Source organism: Periophthalmus magnuspinnatus, chromosome 11 (assembly GCF_009829125.3).
Source record: "Periophthalmus magnuspinnatus isolate fPerMag1 chromosome 11, fPerMag1.2.pri, whole genome shotgun sequence".
NCBI classification, from domain to species: Eukaryota; Metazoa; Chordata; class Actinopteri; order Gobiiformes; family Gobiidae; genus Periophthalmus; species Periophthalmus magnuspinnatus.
The window spans coordinates 20831047-20854167 of record NC_047136.2 but is presented as its reverse complement, the minus strand read 5'-3'; the positions used below and the strand labels follow the sequence as shown (position 1 = coordinate 20854167).

The following is a 23121-nucleotide window of genomic DNA, read 5'->3' as shown; positions in this document are numbered from 1 at the left end:
CCATAGGGACATCTGGTCACCCTAAACATTGTAATAATTCAAGCTATTGATAATTTTGTGTTTGTATTTTGAATGTACCGGTACTAGAGTAACACTATTTGAAAATATAATTTGTTTTAACTACCTGTATCGTATAACGGAGCTCATGACTTACTGGGTGTGAGGCTGTTTGTCAAAGTGTGCACTCTCACTGTTTTTGTAAGAAGAAGCCTTTAACTGTGTCATGAAATACTTGTTGGAATGGAGCGTACTCTGAGGGAAAGGGACCTGCACATATCTTTTACCTGTTTGTTGAGAGACCTGTCATAAAATAAGAGGAGTTTGTTGAGCTAAAAATAAAAAAAGGCTGAGTTCTTCTCTCAAATAGAAAACTCACTGTTCTACCTTGTGATGTCATGTGGTAATACAGGAAGTGCTCCACTGTGTTTTTAAACTCCACACACCTTCACTTGAATCATTTGGATCATTTCGGCACTAGGTTGCCAATCTCTACTGAACTAAAGGTAAAAGGAGCTGTTAACTTGAGAACTACCACTTCATGACATCACAAGATGGAACAGAGCATTTTGAGGTTTAGAGATACAGACAGACTAATTATAAAGAGTTACTCAAACAAGTGTGAATGAAACAAAACACAGCTCTATGTCTGTTTTTGAGGAGGTAACAACATTATGACATGACTTAAAATTCACTAGAGCACAAGAGTTCTTTTTTTGTTGTTGTTTTTTTTTTTTGTATGTAATGTAGGACCTTTAATTAATCAAAACAAATTACAAAAGAAGTGAATAAATAAACGCCCTTAGCTGTTTGTGGGCGGAGTTTAGATATGAAATTTCCGTAACACTGAAAATACCAAAGTATCAGAGGTCAGTCCACTTTATGTGCCACCATTTTGGTTTCTTCAAGTTCTGTCACATTCATCAGTGTCATCAGCAGAGTGAAGAAACTTTTTTTTTTTTTTTTTTTTGTGATTACACTGCCAGAATTCAGACCTGGACACACAGTTAGGATTACGAAATCAACAGCATTTTAGTTTCTTAAAAATGATGAAATGCATTTTTACTTCAAAATTATGAAAAATACAATTAGAAGTATTATAAATCAAAAAATAAATAAAATAATCGAATCAAAAGACAAGATTTTTAAAACTTCATATCTCCAAAGCATTTTTACACTGCATTGTTTTGACTTTCTTTACTAATCACTGAAAGTGTCTGTGCTCATTGTGTTAGTTTTATTCCACTAGAGGGCAGTGAAAACACGTGAAATAAGCAAAGCATTATTTGTTCAATTTGCATTATAACTACATTTTTATAGTTTGAGTGAGTCATGCAGGTCTGAGTCATCTTTATTATTTTGTGTTTGAGACACTGTTGCTGTTTCAATGAGACAGTTTCTAGTAACTATTTTTAGGTCAATGTTCCACTTTAATTAAAATGAAAACTTTTTGTCATTTGATTTTGTTTTTGTGCTGAAAAACACAGAAAAACATGCTTTGTTATTGTGAGCGGATTCATGTCTCTACAAACCTGATTCTTATTTGACCTGAAGGAGAGCCTCTTTCAGGTTGTTTCCATTGAAATTTTGTTCCTTTGACTGTAATCTTCCACAGTATGGCATAAAAATCATTTATCTCTATGGAGAATGTTCTGAAGTGTAGTTTTAACTTCTTGTTTCTATGGAATCATGCAGGTGCCACCTCCAGAAAGTGACACACTGTGTTTATAAGTTTTAGTTCTAAGTATGAACCAGGAACAAAAGCATAATGTCTTTAGAGATTGATCAGTACGGATTTTTTCATGGCCGATACCAATTGTTTAGAATCCAGAGCAAGCGAAGGCCAATAAGAACTGAAAATATTTATTTAGTTTAAACTGACTACAAACTCAAGTCAAATCAAATTTATTTCTAAAACACATCTAAAAACACCCACAGCCGCTCAAAGTGCTGTACAAAGGAGATATAAAGTGCAATCTTGTAAAACAAAACAGTGTTGGCTTCAGGCTCTGTTCACTTTCCCATTAAAGACATTTTAATTCTTGGCTCCTATGTTGAACTTGTCAGTCATACATGTGAAACATGCTTTAGTGCCATGTCTAGAGGTTTGGAGAGGGAGTTGAAACCAGAAAAACACGCATGTAACGTGTGCTTTAAGGTAATGTCAAACACGTGAAATGGACCGTGGTAAAACTACAGTAGCTCAAACGCACACCTGAACCATTAAAACGACATGTAAACAGGGCTTGTAAGCCATTTAAAGGTCCACTGTGGAACATTTCTAGTTTGTCTGTCACTCGCTTGTCTCTATGTAGTAGGGTTGTCAAAAGTTTCGGAAATCGGATTATAATTGATACTAAAACTAGTAAAGACACTAGATACTCATTTTTGGCAGGTATCGATACTAAAAAAGTCCCATTGACAGAACAGAAATGAACCTTTCCTGAATATCTTTAGAATGATGAGCTGTGTAAGAACAAGTATAAGACACATAGACTAGTATACACCCATGGACCACTATGAACCTACTGGACACTGAGGGATTACACAGATATAAGGCCACATGGGAATAGAAAACAAATCTCATTCTATTGTTTTTATTATCATCGTGGTATCGGAATCGGTTTCAGGTATATTCTTCAGTATCGGAATAGTTTGAAATCTTAGTATCGTGACAACACTAAAGCCAGAACGACATAGACCCCTGGGAGAAGATCGACAGTTGTTTCTGTAGCTACATAGAGATGCTATCGCTAATCCTTATTTACATATTTTTAAGATTGTTACTGTGCACTTTTGCTTTTGTCGTGTTTTTTCTATGTTTTTGTTGCAAAGATAAAGCTGTCAAACATCAAGGTTTGATTGTGTTTATGTTTTAGTAGTCTGTGGTAATGACAGAGCAGGAGGTTATAAATCAACATCTCACTTTAGCTTCTGTCACACGAGTTGGAGCACAGAATATTTACTGAATACTCTGAACCGAGTCTAAACCAGGGGCTGGACCGAGGACTGGACCGAGGACTGGACCGAGGACTGGACCGAGGACTGGACCGAGGACTGGACCGAGGACTGGACCGAGGACTGGACCGAGGACTGGACCGAGGACTGGACCGAGGACTGGACCGAGGACTGGACCGAGGACTGGACCGGGACTATGTCAGGACTATGCCAGGTCTATACAAGTAGGATTAAGAAGAATAGTTTTTTTGTCTGTAAAATGTGGTACTTTTTCATAGACTGGAGACTGGAGAGACCCGGCGTGTTCTCTGTTCATGTAAATTCGTGTCAGATTAACGTTTCAGAACAAATTCTCCTCTAACCCATGTTCCTGCCCGTATCTCTGCCACACCTTAAATGTACAGAAAAGTGCTCAGTGTACCGGAGACACTCCCAGCTTACTCCCCATCTATTTATTCTATAGGGCATATGTCCTCGTGTCCTTCGGCGAGACACCAGCTACATCTGTTCAGATATATGTGACTGTGAGGCTTGTTGTGACTAGAAGGGCATCCAGCAGGCTGAGTAATTAGATTAAAAAATAAAATAAACATTATTATATTAAAATTCAAATTCATTAAAATAAAGACAACCCAATTATTTCTATGAATACTTCAGTTTGTGGTGGAGTTTTAGTATTTAATTTGCCTCAAAATTAGCGTTAGCATTAACTTTAGCATTGAGACACAATTAATTTTGTGTATTGTTTAACATGTTGTCAGTGACATCCACCTGCAGCTCCCTGTCCACTGTCTGACCTTAACCTCTGACCTTTAACCCCTAACACACCTGCAGCTCCCTGTCCACTGTCTGACCTTAACCTCTGACCTTTAACCCCTAACACACCTGCAGCTCCCTGTGCACTGCCTGATCTTTATTCATTTTAGCGTGACTCGGTAAAAACCTCAGAGATAAAACTGGAGAGGAAGTAATGACGCTAACACTGAGGCTGCTGGGCGCTGTTGTGCACAGAGCCTATTTCTGTCATTGTGTCCTTGGCAGCACACTTCACCTATCTTACCTCATATGAAAGTGGCGAGTGTTGGTCGGAGTGTTGGTCGGAGGAGTTGCTGGTGCAGATTGGCAGCCCCACTTTCATAAGTCTGTCTCAGGGCAGCTGAGGCTACAATAGTAACTTACCACAGTATGACTGAAGAATGACACAGTGCAGCGCCTTGAGATCATTTGTGGAGCCTATAAAGAGCATTACAAGTGAAGGCATTATTATCATGTGATGTGTGAGACTGCAGCAGTGCCATTTTAATTACAAACTGTACCTATAAAGAAGACAGTTAGTGGAATAAAACTATTATTTACATTTGTTGATTGTAAACCACAATATTGATCTAAAATAGATACAGGTCCATTGATTTCCTGTTAAAAATGCAGAAGGCTTGACCTCCCTAACAGCAGCATGTCATCAAAGTGAACAGGGAGGTGGAGAAACACTCGAGGCTCAAACACAGGTCACGGCTCATAAAAGTCAATTTTACATAATTATATATTCTTACAAATGTCTTCACCTGAACATCCAGAGCGGCCTCTTTAAGCATGTGTGTGTGTGTCTCTCGACCGCTCCCTTCCACAGAACATTGTTTGAATAGTTTGAACTAAACCATAATTACTTTCTTCAGTGTCTTATTGTGTTGTTCTAAGTAACTCATAAAAGACGAGAGCCAATTATCTCAATTTACAGATTAGTGCAACTGAAAGAACATAAACTGATACTAAGAGAGTGTGACACTCTATTCAACTTGTATATATTAGTGTAGTCCCTGGTTTAGTCATTTAGGTCTGGCTTTGTCCTGGTATACTGCTGGTTTAGTCCTGTTTTAGTCCTGGCACAGTCCTGGTTCAATCCTGTTTTAGGCCTGTTTTTGATGGTTTTCACACGTTAGTGGCTCTGTGGAGCACCCCCAGTGGCTCTAGGTTTAGTTCTGTTTGCTTTACTTTTGGGTCAGTCTTGTTCATACACTGTGCGTCATTCACCCCAAACACCATGAGCCACGTGTGAGACCACAGCTGATCAAAGAACTTATCTCCATAACTACAAGCGTCAAGAGACAGAGCCCCGTGAGCACACACTTCCCCTGTATGCCGCGGTCTTTTCATTCCCCTGTGATTTAGTAACAGGTGAAAGGAAAGACATGGTGAGGGCTGTATGCGGGTGAGGCGTTGAGGAGAAGCAGAAAAAGCTTTTTGGAATGATACACAGATGGACCCAGGCTCACCTGCGCAAACAGACGGAGGAGAGGAGTCTTCTGGAGACTGATATTATGTATATACTGTACGTGAACCGAGCACTTTTTGCCCAATTACAAGCACTTTTACTGTCACAATGGACTGCATAGGGCGGCCCGAGGTCGGCTGTGTTCACATTGTACTCTCCCCGATCCAGAGTGCAGGTGGAACCACTCCGAGACCTCCTATTTCGCTCTTGGAGCGGCTGTTTACTACCGTTCTGTAGGTAGGTTCACACCGGCCCAAGCACGGCTCTCAAAGCAAATGCTCTTTTACTTCAGCCTAACTAGAGGCATTGTGAAAAGGACCTTAGTCCTTATTTGGACCCTAATTTAGCCCTGGTTGTGCCCTGGTTTAATCCTGGTTTAGTCCTTATTTAATCCTTGTTTAGTCCGTGTTAGGGGGTGTACTTAAGTCCTCTACAGAGGCTACTACAATTTAACTGTTAATTTCTGAGGTTAGTTTATATATATATATATATATATATATATATATATATATATATATATATATATATATATATATATATATATATATATATAAAATAACTAAATAATATAATATAAGCTCAACTTGGTCTGAAATATCACATTCAGACACTCAGATTCACTTTTTCTTCAGATGGAGATGATCTGTTTACTCATAATGCTTGTGTTTATTTGCATATGCCCTGTTCCGTCTAGACCTAAAGGGACCTGATCCTCCCTGTGCCCTGCAGCTCCGCTCTGTGTGAATCGCTCACTGAGAATCACATTTCAATAGTGTACTTTTAGATTTCATTTTGTTACGATGATATATTTGACTGAAAAGCCAAGAAATATGGTTCAAATCCCACTTCAGCCACTACCCTGTTGATGTGTTAACATTTAGTTACTGTTAGTGACTAGTTAACAATGCATTTTTAATCTGTCATTAAGTCATCGAGGACATTGAGATTTTACAGAAAAAAAACTCGTTCTTGTAGTTTTGACTTCTACAAACATGTTTTGAAATGCATGGGATTCTTGTGTTAGTGTATCAGTTCATCTTTTCTCAGATGTTAATGCTCTTGGAGTTGTTCATGATCAGAACAAAATCCTACTCTATAAATCAATACGGCAAATCAAATCACTATCACTGTGTTTCAGACAACACCACAACATTGGCCAATCATATTTAATATAGAAGGAAAGCAGCTAAAATGAATATAGTTAAAATGAAGATCCTTGTTGTACAGTGTGTTCTTGTGTATAGTCAGTAATAAAAATGATCAGCTTCAGCAAATGGAAACACAATGTAATCAATAGGGAAAAGTTTAACACACAAACCCTACAGATTTAGGCTTAGAGTTCTTTCCTCAAACATCACAAGGTGGGACAGAGAATTTTGAGCTTTGGAGATGTAGACAGACTAATAATAAAGGGTTATTCAGGGTTATTGTGTGAATGTTTTGAGGAGGTAACAGCATTATAACATGACTTAAAGCTCACATGAGTTTTTGTAATATAGGTTCTTTAAATATTTGTTCTATTTTCCAGGTTGCTTGGCTCCTCCCACAGCTCAGTTTTTGAACAGAAGTTTTTGAATACTTCTGCAGTGGATTCATCCCACAACATGAGTTCGGGCTATAGCATCTTGAGCACCACGCTATCCGTCAAAACCAGCCCCTCTCCCTCAAACGACGACCCCAAATTCAGGTTCAGAAAAGTCTCTCTAGTGTCCGAAGATGAGAACGAAACCAACCAAGAAGCTCAGGGCTTGGACAGAACTACCACCACTACTACTACTACTACAGTAACATCAAATGGAGTAGATTTAGATACAGATTACAAATGGAGGAACAGATATACTTTGAATGCATCTGAGTACACACTAAAGTCTACTACTCCTACTACTTTTGCTGCTACTAATACTGATACTGCTGCTTCTTTCCCTGAGAGTATAGCTTACAGCAAAAGTATTTCCTCCCAAACTGCTAGCAACTTTAGCCAAGTGTTGGTTGACAGGTCAGATGAGACAGACACAGGAAGTGGGCGTGGCTTTGGTGAAGAGGGGGCGGGCTCTAGTGTGGCACCTGCGTTGGAGCGGAGAGAGGGAGAGGCAGAGGGATCAGATGCTGCTCGCTACTCAACACAGACAGAAAAGGAGAACGACGAGATCTATAGTGGAGTTTTTCAAGCGACTCTTGTGGATTTGGATCCCGATTCTCCAGTTTCGGCACAAGCAAGGCCACTTCTGACGCCACCCGGCTCCCCAGAGGAATTGGAAGAATCGCCAAGCCAGTTTGAAATGGACAGTTTGGTGGATACGCTGAAAAATATGGGTCCTTCGATGAGAATGAGGAGTCTATCAGCCAGAGGAGCCCAGTCAAGCCTCCTCTCCTCCTCTCTGTCTCTGCCTCCCATAGTCGAAGATGCCCCCAGCCCCATCACAGCCAATGCAATGATCCTTAATAATAATAAAACAGAAGTGGATGGAGTGAATGGGAACTTGTACACGCTGCCACCAGACCTCGGGCTGAAGAAAAGCAGTTTAAGAGATACGAGATCCCCACTGGAGCTCCTGAAACTGCAGGCCAAACAGGTGAGGTGTCGTTAAGCATTTAGGAGCATTTAAGTGTAGAGATTATACTGCCGTTTGCTTCTGTTACTATTCCTGGGTTTCAGCTTTCTGTTATATCTTTCAATTGGAGAAAAAAAAAATCTAAAAATGTTGCATATAATATTTGTTTTAAATTGTTAATCACTATGGCAACGGTGCTAGTTTTGTGGATTCTGAAACTTATGGACAGTAAAACCAAGCAATTGTTCAAGATGTTGGCTAACTTTTTGCCTTTTTTTTCTTGAAAGAATAACTTATATCTGGTGGATTTTATTTATTTTTATTTATTTTGAGTTGTCATTTCAATTCTGGAATGTTGTTTTAAATAGTATTGCTCCAAAAATGCAAGAGTTAACTCGAGACTGGAAAATAGTTCTAGTTTTGGGAAAATACATAAATTAATAAACAAAATTGTATTTAATAAAAAAAAAAAAGGTATGAGATTTTTATGTAAAATTGTATTGTAAGTTTGAACCAGTGAGTTTTGAATTGAGTAAAAACATCTTAAGCACATGTGAGATATAATGAACATTGTCAACATTACATATGCAAACTTGTTTATTGGGGGTGGAGTTTGTTTTTTTGTACTGCCCTCTTTATAATTACACTTTGAAGATCATGTTTAATCCAGAACATGACCACCATCAAAACATGACCACAAGCCAAACATGACCACAGGCAAAACAGTTTCTCAAACACTTCAAAGATAAATGTGTTTCATGTTTCAGATTAAAGGACCTGCATTGTCCTCCTTCAAAAGTATGAAAATGAGCCCTTTGTCTAAAGCGGTTTAAATGTTCTGATGTCCCTCTCAGTTCATGAAGCCAGTGCCCCTGTATCAGTCACACAAGTTATTTTTGAAAGAAAAATATGAAATATCCAAAAGCCAAATATTTATCCAACCACACCACGAGATCTGCTGATTAAAGATGCACTATGTAATTTTTCTGTTTGTCTTTATGGATATGCCATTGCTCTTTACCTGGGATGTTCCACAGTATGGCATTAAACTTATTTACCTTGCATTAATTCAAGTCCACAAGCCTTAATTGATGAAATAAAAAAAATGTAAAAACACATTGAATACATGCTTTCTTGGAGTGGGCGCCTCTCCACAGATCTAACCTTGACCTCATGGTGTCACCTGCTTGTCTCCATGGAGATAGACCGGTTTAATGCCCTACTGTGGAACATTTCAGGCAATTCAATAACATCCTTGGGAATGTGCAGGTTGCGAACCATCCACTAGAAAAGTTCCATAGTGCAACTTTAACTATTTATCTAAACTAATATCTAACTGTGATTTTTCTGTCTTGCGATTACAATTTCTGTTTTATTAATAAGATTCTGTTCAAAGTTCACTTTTTAAACTCGACCAGAAAAATTGAGAAAAAGTCTGAAATCTGAACTGACAAATTAACACAAGAATCACATTTTAGCACATGTTTGTATAGATCTAAACTACAGAGTTCGACGTTTATATGCAGAATAAGACCCCATGGAGACACAGGGAGGGCATCTGACTCACAGGGAGGGCATCTGACTCACAGGGAGGGCATCTGACACACAGGGAGGGCATCTGACGCACAGGGACCTTTCAGAACATGCTTGTGCAGAGTGTACAGATGTAAACTACAGGTTTAGCAACTTTTTTCAGAATAAGTTTGCTAATTTTGTCCATTTTGAGGAGGATGGTTCGCTATTTCAATAATTTCAGATCAAAATTAGACCAGAAAATGCACTCAACTATAACAGAATGTGACACAAACTCACACAGAGCTGTCACGTCTGGCACTTTGCATTTGGGACATGTGGAAAGTTCATATTTACAGCCAGGTCTATTTTCACATTATATTGTAAGATTTATACAGTGGGTTATAGAGAGCTGGGTTGGCAGAGACTCAAAGGACAAATGGTGTTACATAATGGGGTAATCCGAGCTTCTTTGCTTGCCTTGGTTTTGGTTGTTGTTTGACTTTTTCTACTAGGCCAACAGAAAAAAGTAAGAACATCAAATAACAAATTAAACCAGGAAATATTTAAACATCAGTGTGGGGGAGCTAGTTTAGGGTTAACTTTGTTCAATGCAGACCATCTCCTCCTCTTCACCACCATGCTTTACTTTCTTTGCAGTTGGAGATGCTGAGGAGGCTGAGGTAGAAACTGAGGGCAGAAGCGGGGAGGGGGAGGGGGGGTTTCTTCATGAATGTGAAGAAATCAAAATCATGATCTGGCTTTTGTGTTATGATTCTTTTTGATTTTAGGATGGCTCTAGACCTCTGCGCGCCTCAGCTGCAAACAGCATCGTGATGAAGTCTTCCTCAGAGTCTTCCTCAGATGACCTCCCCTCCCCCCACCTCCTCAACGGCTCCAACAGCTCCACCGGCTCCCGACTCGACAATAGCATCATCTTCTCCAGTTTTCGCTCCTCCTCCGTCGACCAAAACTCCGAAAACGGGACCAAATCGCACCGTTCCCTTTTCCGGGCCTCCTCTCTCCCTGATATTGGACATTCGAACGATCGCATTAGCTTACCACCGAGAGACAACAGTGAAAACGATTCAGCTACATCACGTTTTGAGCGTTTTTCATTCCTGCTAAACTCCTCATCCTCTTCCGGGTCGCTGACGGGAGCAGAGGACTACACTGCCAGAATTAGCCGCGCACCTTCGCTCTCCATCAGCTCGCCCCCTTCTGGCAACAGTCCCACAATGCTGCTGAGTCCAACTGGGTCCCTGGAGCTAAACCGACCATTCTCATCCTTGGGAGACTCATCGTTCGGAGTGGGAGCGCCACTGCTGCAGAGGAGCTTCAGCGGGGACAGTGGGGTGGGGCTCCAGCAGGGGGCGCCCATGTTCAGCAATTTCCACGCCTCAACGCACTTCCCGAACCAAGAGCCAGAGCCTGAAAGAAACCTGCTGTCCAAGTATAGAGCCTTCCCCGATGCTTACGTGAGTACTTATGACTTATTTAATCCACACGATCAACTACTGCTGTGTTTCAGACGACATCAGCACCTTCTAGATACGATTTATATGGGTCAAATGCAGATTTATGTTGTAATACTGAGAGTTCTTGGGTCTAGTCCATAATAGAAATGATCAGATTCAAACATTTGTGGGTTTACTTTTTGGATATTTCATGGCAAAGAACAACATAATCAATAGTAAAAAAAACAGAGGAGCAGTGGCTATACTCAAAGCTCCGAGCAGAGAAACCGGTGAATCTAAATGGTGGCTATATGGTGGTGTATATATGTATGTTGTATATATAAATGGACATAGCTAACCTCCTAGCCACTGTGTTCCAAATAGGAAGTGATCATGGGCGCACTTCCAGCTCCATTAACTCTGGCTCCAATTAACTTTCTATTGAAAATTTGGCTCTTTGGTTGCTATGCTTGTGGTTGGAATTCCTACTTACTCGGCTCCAAATCGGCCCCTATACCTGCTCTAGCCTCGATGAGCTTCATTTGGAGCAAAACGCTGTGGGTGACGTCACACTCACTTAGTCCATTTCTTTATGCGGTCTGTGGTTTGTGTAGGTCTCATTGTGTAAACTAGCTTGTTAAATGCTTATTATCTTTTTGAAGCAAAGAAGTTTGCAACTCTTTTTAGCTTTACAGAAATCCCGATCTGATGTGCTGCCGCTCAACCGTCTCACACGTGGGCGGGGCTGTGCGTGCTGGACTAGAATAACATGTGCTCCTCTCATTTACATTGTATCTATAATGTGAGAATGAATGTTTTTGGATCACGTTTCAGCTCAAGTCACGTTTTAGACCTTTATACGAACGCCTATAGGGGAGAGAGAGATCGGAGTGGAGGAGAGGGGGAGGAGGAAAGAGGGAAGCAAATTGGAGTGAGAGTTGAAAAGAGAGCGAGAGAGTGGGGGGGGCAAATGTGAGAGGGGGAGAGGTAAAAGAGGAACTGATTTGAACAGGGGAGGAGGGTGTAGGAGAAGTGGTAAAGGAGAGAGGGGAGAGAGGAGCAGATTGGAGAGGAGGATGGAGAGTAGAGGGGGATTGAGAAGTGGGGCAAATTAGAGGAGAGAGGAGCAGATTGTAGGAGAGAGAGGAGAGAAAGGGGATGAGAGGAAGAAGAGCAGAGAGCGGAGGGTCGAGACAGTGTGGAGGAGGTGACGAAGGAGAGGGAGGAGGAGTACTTCGTTGTTGTTCATTTGTCTGTTTGACATGTGCAGAGTCAGCATCTGTTCTGTCTCAGTGCCATGGCTGAGGGCGCATTCACTCAGAAGAGAGAGAGAACAGAAAGATAGCTGGAAAAAGAGCAAAAGAGAGACAGAGGGAAGGAGAACGGGGAGATGGAGAGAGGAGCAAAGTGAAAAGGAGGAGAGAGGGAGGATGGAGAGAAGAGAGTGTAGAGGGGTTACAGAAGGAGAGAGGGAAGAGGGGAGTAGAGAGAAAGATGAGGGGAAAGACAGAAAGAGGATACAAGGGAGAAGGAGAAAGGGGGAGAGAGAAGAGGGACAAGTTGGGCTGTTGGTTCACTTGTTTCGGCGGCTGTCCTGTACCAGTGCCATCACATTCATTCAGGAGAGAGAGAGGAGTAGAGTAGAGTAGAGTGGAGGAAGGAGAGGGGGAGGATGGAAACAGAGGAGCTGAGCAGGGAAGAGAGAAGAAGAGGGGAGAGAGGAGAAAGAAAGGAAGATATGTGTTGTTAGTTCACTTGTCTCAGCAGCTGCCTGTCCCTGTGCCATCACATTCATTTAGGACAGAGAGAGAGAGAAGAAAAGGGGAAGGAAAGAGGGGAGAGAGGAGAAAGAGAGGAAGATATGTGTTGTTAATCCACTTGTCTCAGCAGCTGCCTGGCCTGTGCCGTGGCTGAGGGCGCATTCGTTCAGAAACATGTTTAATCAGGACAAGTTGAGACAGATGCAGAAGTGTGAGCAAGAAACTATAGATTCAACCAAACAAGGATCACATGACTCTAATGACTCCAGGCACTGGTAATGGTTTCTCTAAATGTTTATGTTTATGTTAAACTAACTTACGGAATATTAAAGGTCCTATATTACACAACATTGACTCATGTTAGCAATATTATAATGCTGTTACCTTCTCAAAAACATGCCTGGAGTTGTGTTTTGCTTCATTCACACATGTTTGAGTAACACTTTATTAGTCTGTCTACATCTCCAAAGCGCAAAATGCTCTGTTCCACCTTGTGATGTCATGAAGTGGTAGTTTTCAAGTTCACAGCTCCTTATACCTCCAGGGCTGAAGTGATCCAAATGATTCTAGTGAAGGTGTGTGGAGTTTAAAAACACAGTGAAGCACTTCCCGTATTACCACATGACATCACAAGGTGGAAGAGTGTTTTCTGTTTGAGAGAGCTCCAGGTATGTTTGTGATGAGGAAACAACTGTGTAACATATCAGAAAACAGCATAATATGGGCCCTTTAAATTCTTTCTTGATCATACAGAAAAGGCATTATTCCTGGGTCTCCTCTCCACAGACCTGACCTATAACTTGGCCTGAATGCACCACCTTTGTCCATCTATGGAAATAAGTTTAAAGCAATACTGTGAAAATTCCAGATACAGCAAATAACATCTCCATGGAGACGAGCAGGTGACAGACCCTCGACCCTTTCACAGATATAATAAACTTGCCACTACATCAAATAGATTTCTGTGGCGATTTCCTATCAGGATTTTCATTATATGTCTACGGACGAGCTTATTAGCGCGTCATGATGGACGGGTGAAAGTTACGTCGGAGAAGATCCTCCTGCTCCTGACCCCTATGCGTACAGCGTCTAAAAATCTGTGTCTTTACACAGAACTGTAAACTGTCATCTGTGACGCGTGAGCGGGGTTGTTTTTAACATTGTGCCATGAGTGTGACGCTTACTTTGAGCAACGAAAAATAAGAAAATATAATTGTATTTTAATATTTCAAGATCACAATAATCTTCCAATTTAAACTACAATAAAAAGAACTAACACAAATAAAATACATTTCAATTAAATACTTGAAATGTATTTTCCCAAGCCACGCAGAGCCGCAGTATAAGGATGAAAGAGCCGCATGCGGCTCCGGAGCTGCGGGTTGCCGACCCCTGTTCGATGCTATTCTCAGTATTTTCAAATCTCAAAAGGCACAGGCCAAAGTCAAAAAGTGTTTTTGACTCTGTCGTGAGCCTATACCTTCCATGTTTTGTTCTCCTGGGTCTGTATTGGTCCAATATTTAAGCCTGGCTAACCTGTTGATACTGTGTAGCCACCTAGTATGACGAGGTAGGGCATCTTTGTTAGTACAGATCATTTTATACGAAGGTGGAACTCCTTCAAATAACAGAGGCGATTATGAACACCTCATTAGAGTTTAAGAATGCAGTTACTGAAGTGAGAGGTCACTGTGGTTAAAACCAGTTCATTTGAGATCAAGTCATTCTCAATATTTAAAATAGAAAAAAAAATCTGTATGGGGCATTGCATGTAAAAAAGTTTGGATTTAAAGGTGCACTACGTTACTTTTCTCCTCCTCTCCATGGACAGTCAAATGAAGCTCATCGAGGCTAGCAGTTACAGGGGCCAATTTGGAGCCCAGTTTCATATATGGTTGCTCTGATACTCATGGTCGGAGTTCCCAAAGACACAATCTGTGGAGAGGCTGTTGAAGAGAAAGGCCCTCCCCGCCCGCACTGCAGCAGGGAACAGCACATAGCAACAGGTTTGATTGACAGCGTTGCTAACACTAGCAGGAGCAACCTCGGGGAAAGAAGGCAACTGTTCTTAATGTTCATATTTTGATTTATGGACACAACAGTGAAATAAAAACGCCAGAATCATGTAGAGTGTGTTAACATGAACATTTTAAGGCTGAAATGACAAGCCTGGCCCCGCTTTCTGTAACTGCTGCTGTCAGAGTCGATGAAGCCACATCGCGCCCATGATCACTTCCTAATTGGAACGCGCCGGCTAGCAAGTTAGCTATGTTCATTTATATATATACAGTCAACAGAGGGCACGAGCCTATATAACTCTTTGGGAAATTTACTATCATCGAATGAAATATCCAAACTTCAGATCCACAAATGCTGAACCTTCTCATTATTAGTTTGGGATCGGCTCCACAAGCTTGTCATATTAACCTATTGGCTTAAAGGTTTTTTTTTTCACTTTTATGAAGATATTGTGAAAAAAAACAAAAAGACAACCCTTTTGTTTATTTAAACTGACAGAAGACGCTGAAATTTGTGCCAGTTTTTTATAGAGATGTTAACCTAAACAGGTCCGTACATCTGCAGTCTGACAGTTACATGGCAAACTCCACCTGAGAATTTTGACCTCTGACCTCCAGCTCAGGTTTAAACTAGAGAAATTCACAATGTTTTCACAAACCCAACCTATACCTGGCTATCTTCTAAACAAATCTATGATGTACCTAAAATGGCACCTGCTTGTTGGGTTTCTTCCGTGTTGTCATGCGTTGTTGACTTTTGACGGCATCTCTTCACTCTCTTAAAATGTTTTATCAAATATGAAACCTCCACAGACAATAGTGTCTGTTTTAAATGGGACCTGTACTCATCGTTTTTGTGCTTTTGCTTGTTTAAGAGGCTTTAATCTTTTAAGCCTGTGGTAACTGCAGGTTTTCCACTGATACTGAGTAAACAAACTAGACACAAGCCAATAGAAACATTCTTTACAAAAGCACAATTGTGTAACTTTCTATAGAAATGAAAAGTTAAAACCATATTTCAGAACATCCCCCATAGATACTGTGGTTTGATACTGTGGAATTTTATAACCAGGAACAATATTTCCATCGAAACAAGCAAGTGGAGTTAACCAATCACAGTGAAGCAGCAGCAGTTTTAGTTCCCTTTTACCATCAGATAAAAACATATTGCATGAATCGTGATCATACCGAAAGGTCTAAAAATAGTGATACTGCCCACGTCTTGTTGAAGTCATACACTGTATATATAAATGGACATAGCTAACCTGCTAGCCGCTGCGTTCCAAACAGGAAGTGATCATGGGCGCACTTCTGGCTTCATTGACTGTGGCCCCGCTCTCTGGAACTGCTGCTGTCAAACTCGTCATTTTGGACTTAAAATGTCAATATTAACCCGCTGTACATGATCCTGGTGTTTGTGTTTCACTACTGTGTTCATAACTCAAGATATAACAACAACAGCCAAATCAGGCACCTTCTTTCTCTGAGGTCATTCCTGCTAGTGTTAGCGAGTGGTTTGATTGACATGGGCTAAGTGCCCATCCATGCTAAACCAGCGGTGTCGATGGGGCGGGATGTTGCCTTCAACAGCCTTGCTCCGTATTGGCTCCTTAGTTGCCTATGGTTCAAATGTGCAAATTTCCACTCGAGACCTTGCAACAAAACCAAAATTTTTCTTGTTGTATCATCAGTCATAGTAATTAAAAAAACAAAACACATTTCTGTGTCAAAAACGTGAAATGTTCCATTTGACAGATATCATTTTTACTGATATTAAATGAAACTTTTCTAATTGTTATTTTTATATTTGTTCTCTATTTCTAAACCCTCAAAGTCGTGTTACAGCTTCATGTATTATTCATTCAGTATCCACTTGAAGCCACAGCTGCCTCGGGGTAAACGATTAGCACGTTCACTTCAGTAATGGATTTGTACCTGTTTAGTAGAGCACTCTAAAGCTCAGTTTGGTTTATTACTTTACAATAAAACCAGCTGTTGTATCATCGTCATAATATTGATCCAGCTCTGAGCCAAATAAAGTGATTTCTCTCATTATAAAAGTTGAACTGAGCCAAACGAGCGCTAATGATATGCAAATTTTAGTGTCAAAGATGTCAACAAATCTCTTTGAAGTTACACGAGAACAGAGTAATGAGGTGTCTGGTTTGTGGTAATCCTGAATGAGCCGTGTTCCACAGTCAGAGTGGATCTGCTGAAAGTCTATACTCGTTCAATGTTCACCTGTCTTCACCTGTCTGATTTCACCTGTCTGATTTCACCTGTCTGATCCTATAGAACAGGCTCTGCCCATAAAACATGTCTGTAGATGTTTTCGCTCGTCTCCTACAAAACCATTCGACTGTTAAACTCATAATTTTCTGTAATAAGTTGTGTAGACATTACATCATCTAAAGAGCCCATAGTTTAAAGGTGCACTGTGTAACCTTTCTTCTAAAGGGGTCCACCTCTGCACGTGTGAGGTACCACGTCACCCACATGATTCCATAGAAAAAGAACGTAAACCATACTTTGGAACATTCTCCATCGACATGGATAAGGTTAATGCCATACTGTGGAAAAATACATCTGTCTGTAAGTTTGTAGAGTGATCAAATCGAGTTGTATGCAAATATTTCCCCTCCCACCTGCACGCACACACAGCACATGTACTGACATGAGATTCACATGTTCTGTTCTATGGGCTCATGTTACTGCCTCAGTTAATGACCACAAACCAGCACACACCAAACCTCTGTGTACAAGGCCACACAAACCAACACAACTCAGTACAGCCCAGTACAACTGTACGCAACTCCAGGCAGCTCCACAACTCCACACAGCCCAAAAAACCCCAGTAGAACTCCATAGAACGACAGGACTACACTCACACTGTTCTCTCTGTAGCTGTTGTACAGTTGGTCCTTATGTAACAGATAACACTTTGTCCTTGGTTCATCTTCAGTGTTTTTCTTAACCCCCCACCTCATGTACACAGCCTACATATATTTTGCACATCTGTATGCTTGTGCCTTATTTGACTGTCTTTAAGTGTCTCTTGCCCCTGTCTGGGAGTGTGACATTATGACATCATCACATTCAACCTTAAAACCACCAACACAACTCAACACAACTCAACACAACTCAACACAACACAACTCAACACAACTCAACACAACTCAACACAACTCAACACAACTCAACACAACTCAACACAACTCAACACAACACAACTCAACACAACTCAACACAAGTCATGTTTGAACAAAATCAGGAACTTGCTTCGGTGATACTGTGCAACTTAAAACAACTGTAGCATCTCCATGGAGACACGCATGGAGATGAGAGCACCTTTAAAAGTCCTGTACTCGATTTATTTCCTGTGTATTTGAGGAAAATGTGTCTTAGTACAGATACATTGTACTGTCTGCATCTAATTATAAATGAAGTGTGGGTTAGAATTTAAAAGGAAGTGTGGGTTAGCGCGCTACTTGTTATCTCTACCGTGAGGACAAAACTCTGCTCCGGTCTCTGAGAGTAGTGAAAAGTGCTTATAAATTCATCATGGTGAATAATTAGGATGCTCTGAATGCATAGGTAAAGTGAGGAATAACTCCAAAATGTTTAAGATGAACTAGGTCTGGTTTTCACATTTTTAAAACGGTAAAAAATCAGGTACAGCGCCTCGTCAGATTAGATTACTGTTGGTAGCATTAGCAGATTAACACTATGTACACAGAAAGGGCCATATTTTGTGTGAAAGTGAACTTGTATTTAGTCGCGACTTGCTCTGCGGTTTTGAGGGAGTCGTTCAGGTTTTTGCTTGCAGCGGCTGTATACTTTACTTGGCTTCACAAGCTCAACCTCATTATTTTAGTATTTCTAATATTTGTTTAACTGTTAATCCCCACACCCTTCGGAGATATCTGACTGTCTACTGTGGTTCAGACACGCCTCGCGCTGACATTCTGTGATTAAACGAGCTGACAGCTGGATCATTGAGGTGATGTGGATCCACTGACTTGAGGCATGTTTGTGTCTTGTTTTTGAAATGTTACGAGACAGAATCACTTTTTATCAATTGTGGGAATGAAGTGGCACTTTTGCCGTGAGGATGATTTGATGTGAAGTGGTTTATTCCTTTTATTTATCAAATTTATGTGCCTTAAGCCTACACAGTTTATCACTATCAAAACAAAAGTGCAATTTGAGTTGGCACAATTCTCAAAATTCCAACGCTGCCTTTATTTAGATAATTTAAGAATTTATTTAGAATGTCCTCTGCAAAATATACTGTCTTTATCATAGACTGTATATATTAAATGAACATAGCTAACCTGCTAGCCACGTGTTCCGAACAGGAAGTGAGCATGTGCACACTTCTGGCTCCAATTCACTTTCTATTGAAAAACTGTGGCCCCTCTCTCTGTAACTGCTGCTGTCAGACTTGTCATTTTGTTCTTAAAATGTTCGTATTAACCCGCTCTACATGATCCTGGTGTTTTTATCTCACGATTGTGTTTATAACTCAAGACATGATCATTAATAAGAGACAAATGAGGCGCCTTCTTTCCCTGAGGTCGCTCCCGCTAGCCTTAGTAACAAGTTTGATAACCACTAAACCAGCGGCTGCCAAACCAGCGATTGAATCTTTGGTTGCCATGGTACTCGCGGTCAAATCCCAAATTTGGAACTTAGCTCCAAATTGGCCCCTATAACTGCTCTAACCTCGATGAGCTTCATTTGGAGTCGAACGCTGTGGATGACGTCACACTCAGTTACTCTACCTCTCTATATAGTCTATGGTCTTTATAGAAAAACTTGTTCTAATCATAGACTCAGCCTAAATACACATCAGAAACAGTGTAATACGAGCTCTTTAAGGGTGTGGATTCCATGTTGTTGCTTTAAGTGTTTTTTAAGTGACTGTCACATAAATAATGGGAACACCTTTATTACCCTTAGAGTCTCATATCTCCATAGTGTGAGTATATATATCCTCTGTGTGTTCTCCCATAGTGCAGTCTCATAGTGTGCAGGTGAATGTGGGAGTGGACTGAGCAGTGTAACCATAGACACTTGTGATCAAACTGGTTCATGGTCAGATGGGTCACATTTCAGTCTGAACAACACCACAGCCACCTGAGACCTGAGTCCTGCCTGTGTGAAGGGGAACGCAGGGCCCTAGACTGCTTTAAAACTACAGGACAGCATTGTTTTCTACGCTTTCAGCGCAATATTTACAGCTGTGTGTGGGTCAGATGCACAATATAAAGATGCAGCATTTGGAGTTGTGTTTAGTTTAATTCACACATGTTTAACACACAAACCCTGCATATTTAGGCTCAGTTCTTCTCTCAAACAGAAAACACTTGCCATGAATTGGTAATACAGAAAGTGCTCCACTGTGTTTTTATACTCACCCACATTCACCTTCACTAGAATCATTTGGAGAATTTCAGCTCTGAAATTGCCAATCTCTACTGAACTAAACAGAGCTGTGAACTTGAAAACTACCACCTCATGACATCACAAGGTGGAACAGAGCACTGTGAGCTTTGTAGATGTGTAATAGACTCATAATAAAGTGTTAAACATGTGTGAATGAAACAAAACACAACTCCAGGTCTGTTTTTGAGGAGCTAACAACATTAGAACATGGTTTAAAGCTTCAAAAGCCATGTTTGCATAATATATTTACATGCCTTTCATTTACAAGTCAAACTGTGTCAAAAACTTAACAGATAAGATAATACTGAAACAAGAAGAATCTTTTTGTGCATTTGTGCAAAATGTAAAAAGTAAAAAAAAAAAGATATACTTTTTTTGTATTATGGTTGTCGTTTTGTTATCTCTTAGTTTGTTTAGTGTCATGTGCCTTATGTTCCTCACTCTGTGTACAAACACAGCTCTAGTGACAGGGACAGAGATCAGTGATGTTAACAGGACCTCTCACTCCTCTGACTCCTCTGACTGATGTCACTTTAGGCCGACGTAATCCGTCTGTCACTAAACATCTTTGTTCCTTAAGCTCCGCCCCTGTCACAAAAACACGCCTGGAATGTGTGCTATGTTTGTAATGATGCAGATGACATATTTGCATATTAGAACAAGATTACTTTAGATCTACAAAATACCAACTCAACGCAGTGAACGTGAGCTAAACTAAAACAGTATTACACACCTTAAAACACATTTAAGGTTTATTATTTTTTAAGTTTATATTAAAAAATGTACTTTCCCCATCCGAGTGTGACCATTTTTTTAGGTTTAAAATTTTACTTCCTGGTTTGAAATCATGACATCACACCAGGGAATTACGTAACTGTTATCTAGCAACCGTGCTGTACACCACAGTCTGTATACAGAGGTGGACTAAGTGAGTGTGCCGTCACCCACAGCGCTCGGCTCAAAGGAAGCAGCAGTTATAGGGGCCAATTTGGAGCCGAGTTCCATATTTGGAATTTGACAGTCAGTATCATAGCAACCAAAGAGCCAATCAGGAGCGAGCCTGATGAAGGTAACACCCCTTACCTCGTCCTGCTAGTTTAACAGGGAGCAGGTGCTTGGTGTTGCTGTCAATCAAACCTGCTGCTAACACTAGCGGGAGCAACCTCAGGGAAAGAAGACGCCTGATTTGTCTGTTATTAATGTTCATACCTTGATTTACAGACACAATAGTGAAATAAAAAAAACAGGATCATGTGGAGCGGGTTAATATGAACATACAAACAGGAGTTTGTATTTTTGGTATTAAACTGCAAAAAGTTGGATTGAAAATGATTCACAAGTTGAATCTGTTTTTATATAATCTTTCCTAGTACTTTTTTCTGCATAAATAGTATATGGACCACACCTTGTCCTGTGTATCTAAATAGTTGTTTGACATTTTAGTGGCGATCACAATAATTTGCATATTAATTATACATTACATATTAATTATATACTAACTACACATTACATTGGCTCATTTCCTTTTGGCTTATACACCTGTTCTTATATAACTGTTAATAATCTGTAGTTAAAATGACTTAAACTTGGCTTGATCCAGTGACGGAGGACTTCTGACTTCTGAACTGAGCTAATGTCTCTGTCTATGGAGCTCAACAGAGACGCCCACTCTGCGGAACCACAACAAAATTCCCCATTCATTTTTCTCATTGACTTTCAGAAATAAAATAACATTCCAGTGACAACAAGACATGTAATTTTATTTCAAATCTGTTTCTGAAACTTTATAAACCACAAAGTTATGAAAGCATTTTGCAGAATCTTGTGTTTTTAAAGTGCTTTTTGGACTTAAAACAGCTGTGTTATGAATATTATTTAGCCCGTAGCTGGCTAGCCTCAGTGATCTTTGAACTCTTTGGATTTTTAGAAAAGACTATGGGGGAAAAAAATATGGAAATTACTTCACTGTTGAGCTGTGTTGTGCAGAAGAGGGACAGTGGTCCAGAGGAGGGACAGCAAAATCCCAAGTAACAGTACACTGCAAAGTTATATTTTAAATGTATTCTATATCTTTTATCCTAATTTAAGTAAATTCATTATGACATTTAAGAACTCACTATGTCCAAATCTATATTAAAATCACTTTATTGAGCCTGTAGTCATCTAGACATGTGCTGCCCATCGATTGGTTGAACAAAAAGGGGGCGTGGCAAAAGCTCTCAAAACTATTCTGTATCTCTATGTCTGTGTCCCAATTCGCCAAACTGGCCTTAGAATCACCATTGGAAGTGTGCATTGAAGGGCAGTTACGTAATTTCCGGCGCGACAAGGGCTGTCCCATTTCAACGCACCCTACTGAATGCGCCCGACAAACCTGCCCTTCCCTTTCCACCGTTTCCATGGAGATCGGACGTAACCAAGAGAAACAAAGTCAGAGTTTAATGAGTTGCACACAGGTAATGTGAACAATGACGCAATGGACTCTCAGGAAAGGACAGAATAGAGTCCTGAGACGTGCACAAAATCTTCATGTGTTTCGGTACATTCCATAGGTCTGCACCCCCTCGTGGGCACATGTCATTTACCTTCGTGTTAGTAAATCAAGATACTAGCTTGATGTAGCGCTGCACTGCTAGAAAATACCTCACAATAATAAGATGGAAAGAACTGGCACAGCATAGAAAGGAAACAGTGCCCTCTACTGTTATTAAAGTGGTGTAGCCACTGGCCAAAATACCGAATTGTTAAACTGCAATATCCCACTTTATGTACAACTAATCAGTGTTCTCTGGTTTATAGACTATGAATGTCAAAATTATATTGTTACCTCTGTTATTATGTTTTCACAAGGTATATTTTGTTAAAGTTATGAAGTAGCTACAATTGGGGAAAAAATAAAATAAATCACCTTTAACGTTATAATTGCCTATTGATATTCAATCTAAAAAAAAAAAGAAACTGCTGTGACGACGACATTTTGACTTTTCTTCTATTAAATAAACATTAAAAATAACGTACGTAATGTACATATCGTACGCTCAAAGACAGCGGTGGAAGTGCGGTCCGTGGTGTGGGCCTGTCCCACTTCAGCAAGATGGAGGCTACACTGAGGAGGGCAGATTCTCGACCGGAACCTTCAAACTACACTTT

The 23121-nt window shown here is 40.3% G+C and overlaps 1 protein-coding gene across 1 annotated transcript in view; it reads left to right on the top strand.

The window, feature by feature from the left end:
• The window catches only part of crybg2 (crystallin beta-gamma domain containing 2), a 45076-nt gene that overhangs the window by 2511 nt on the left and 19444 nt on the right, over positions 1-23121 (top strand). The window contains exons 2-3 of the mRNA XM_055225357.1: positions 6753-7797; positions 10080-10766. Coding sequence (XP_055081332.1) covers positions 6753-7797; positions 10080-10766 — 1732 coding nt within the window. The remainder of the gene's footprint in view (positions 1-6752; positions 7798-10079; positions 10767-23121) is intronic.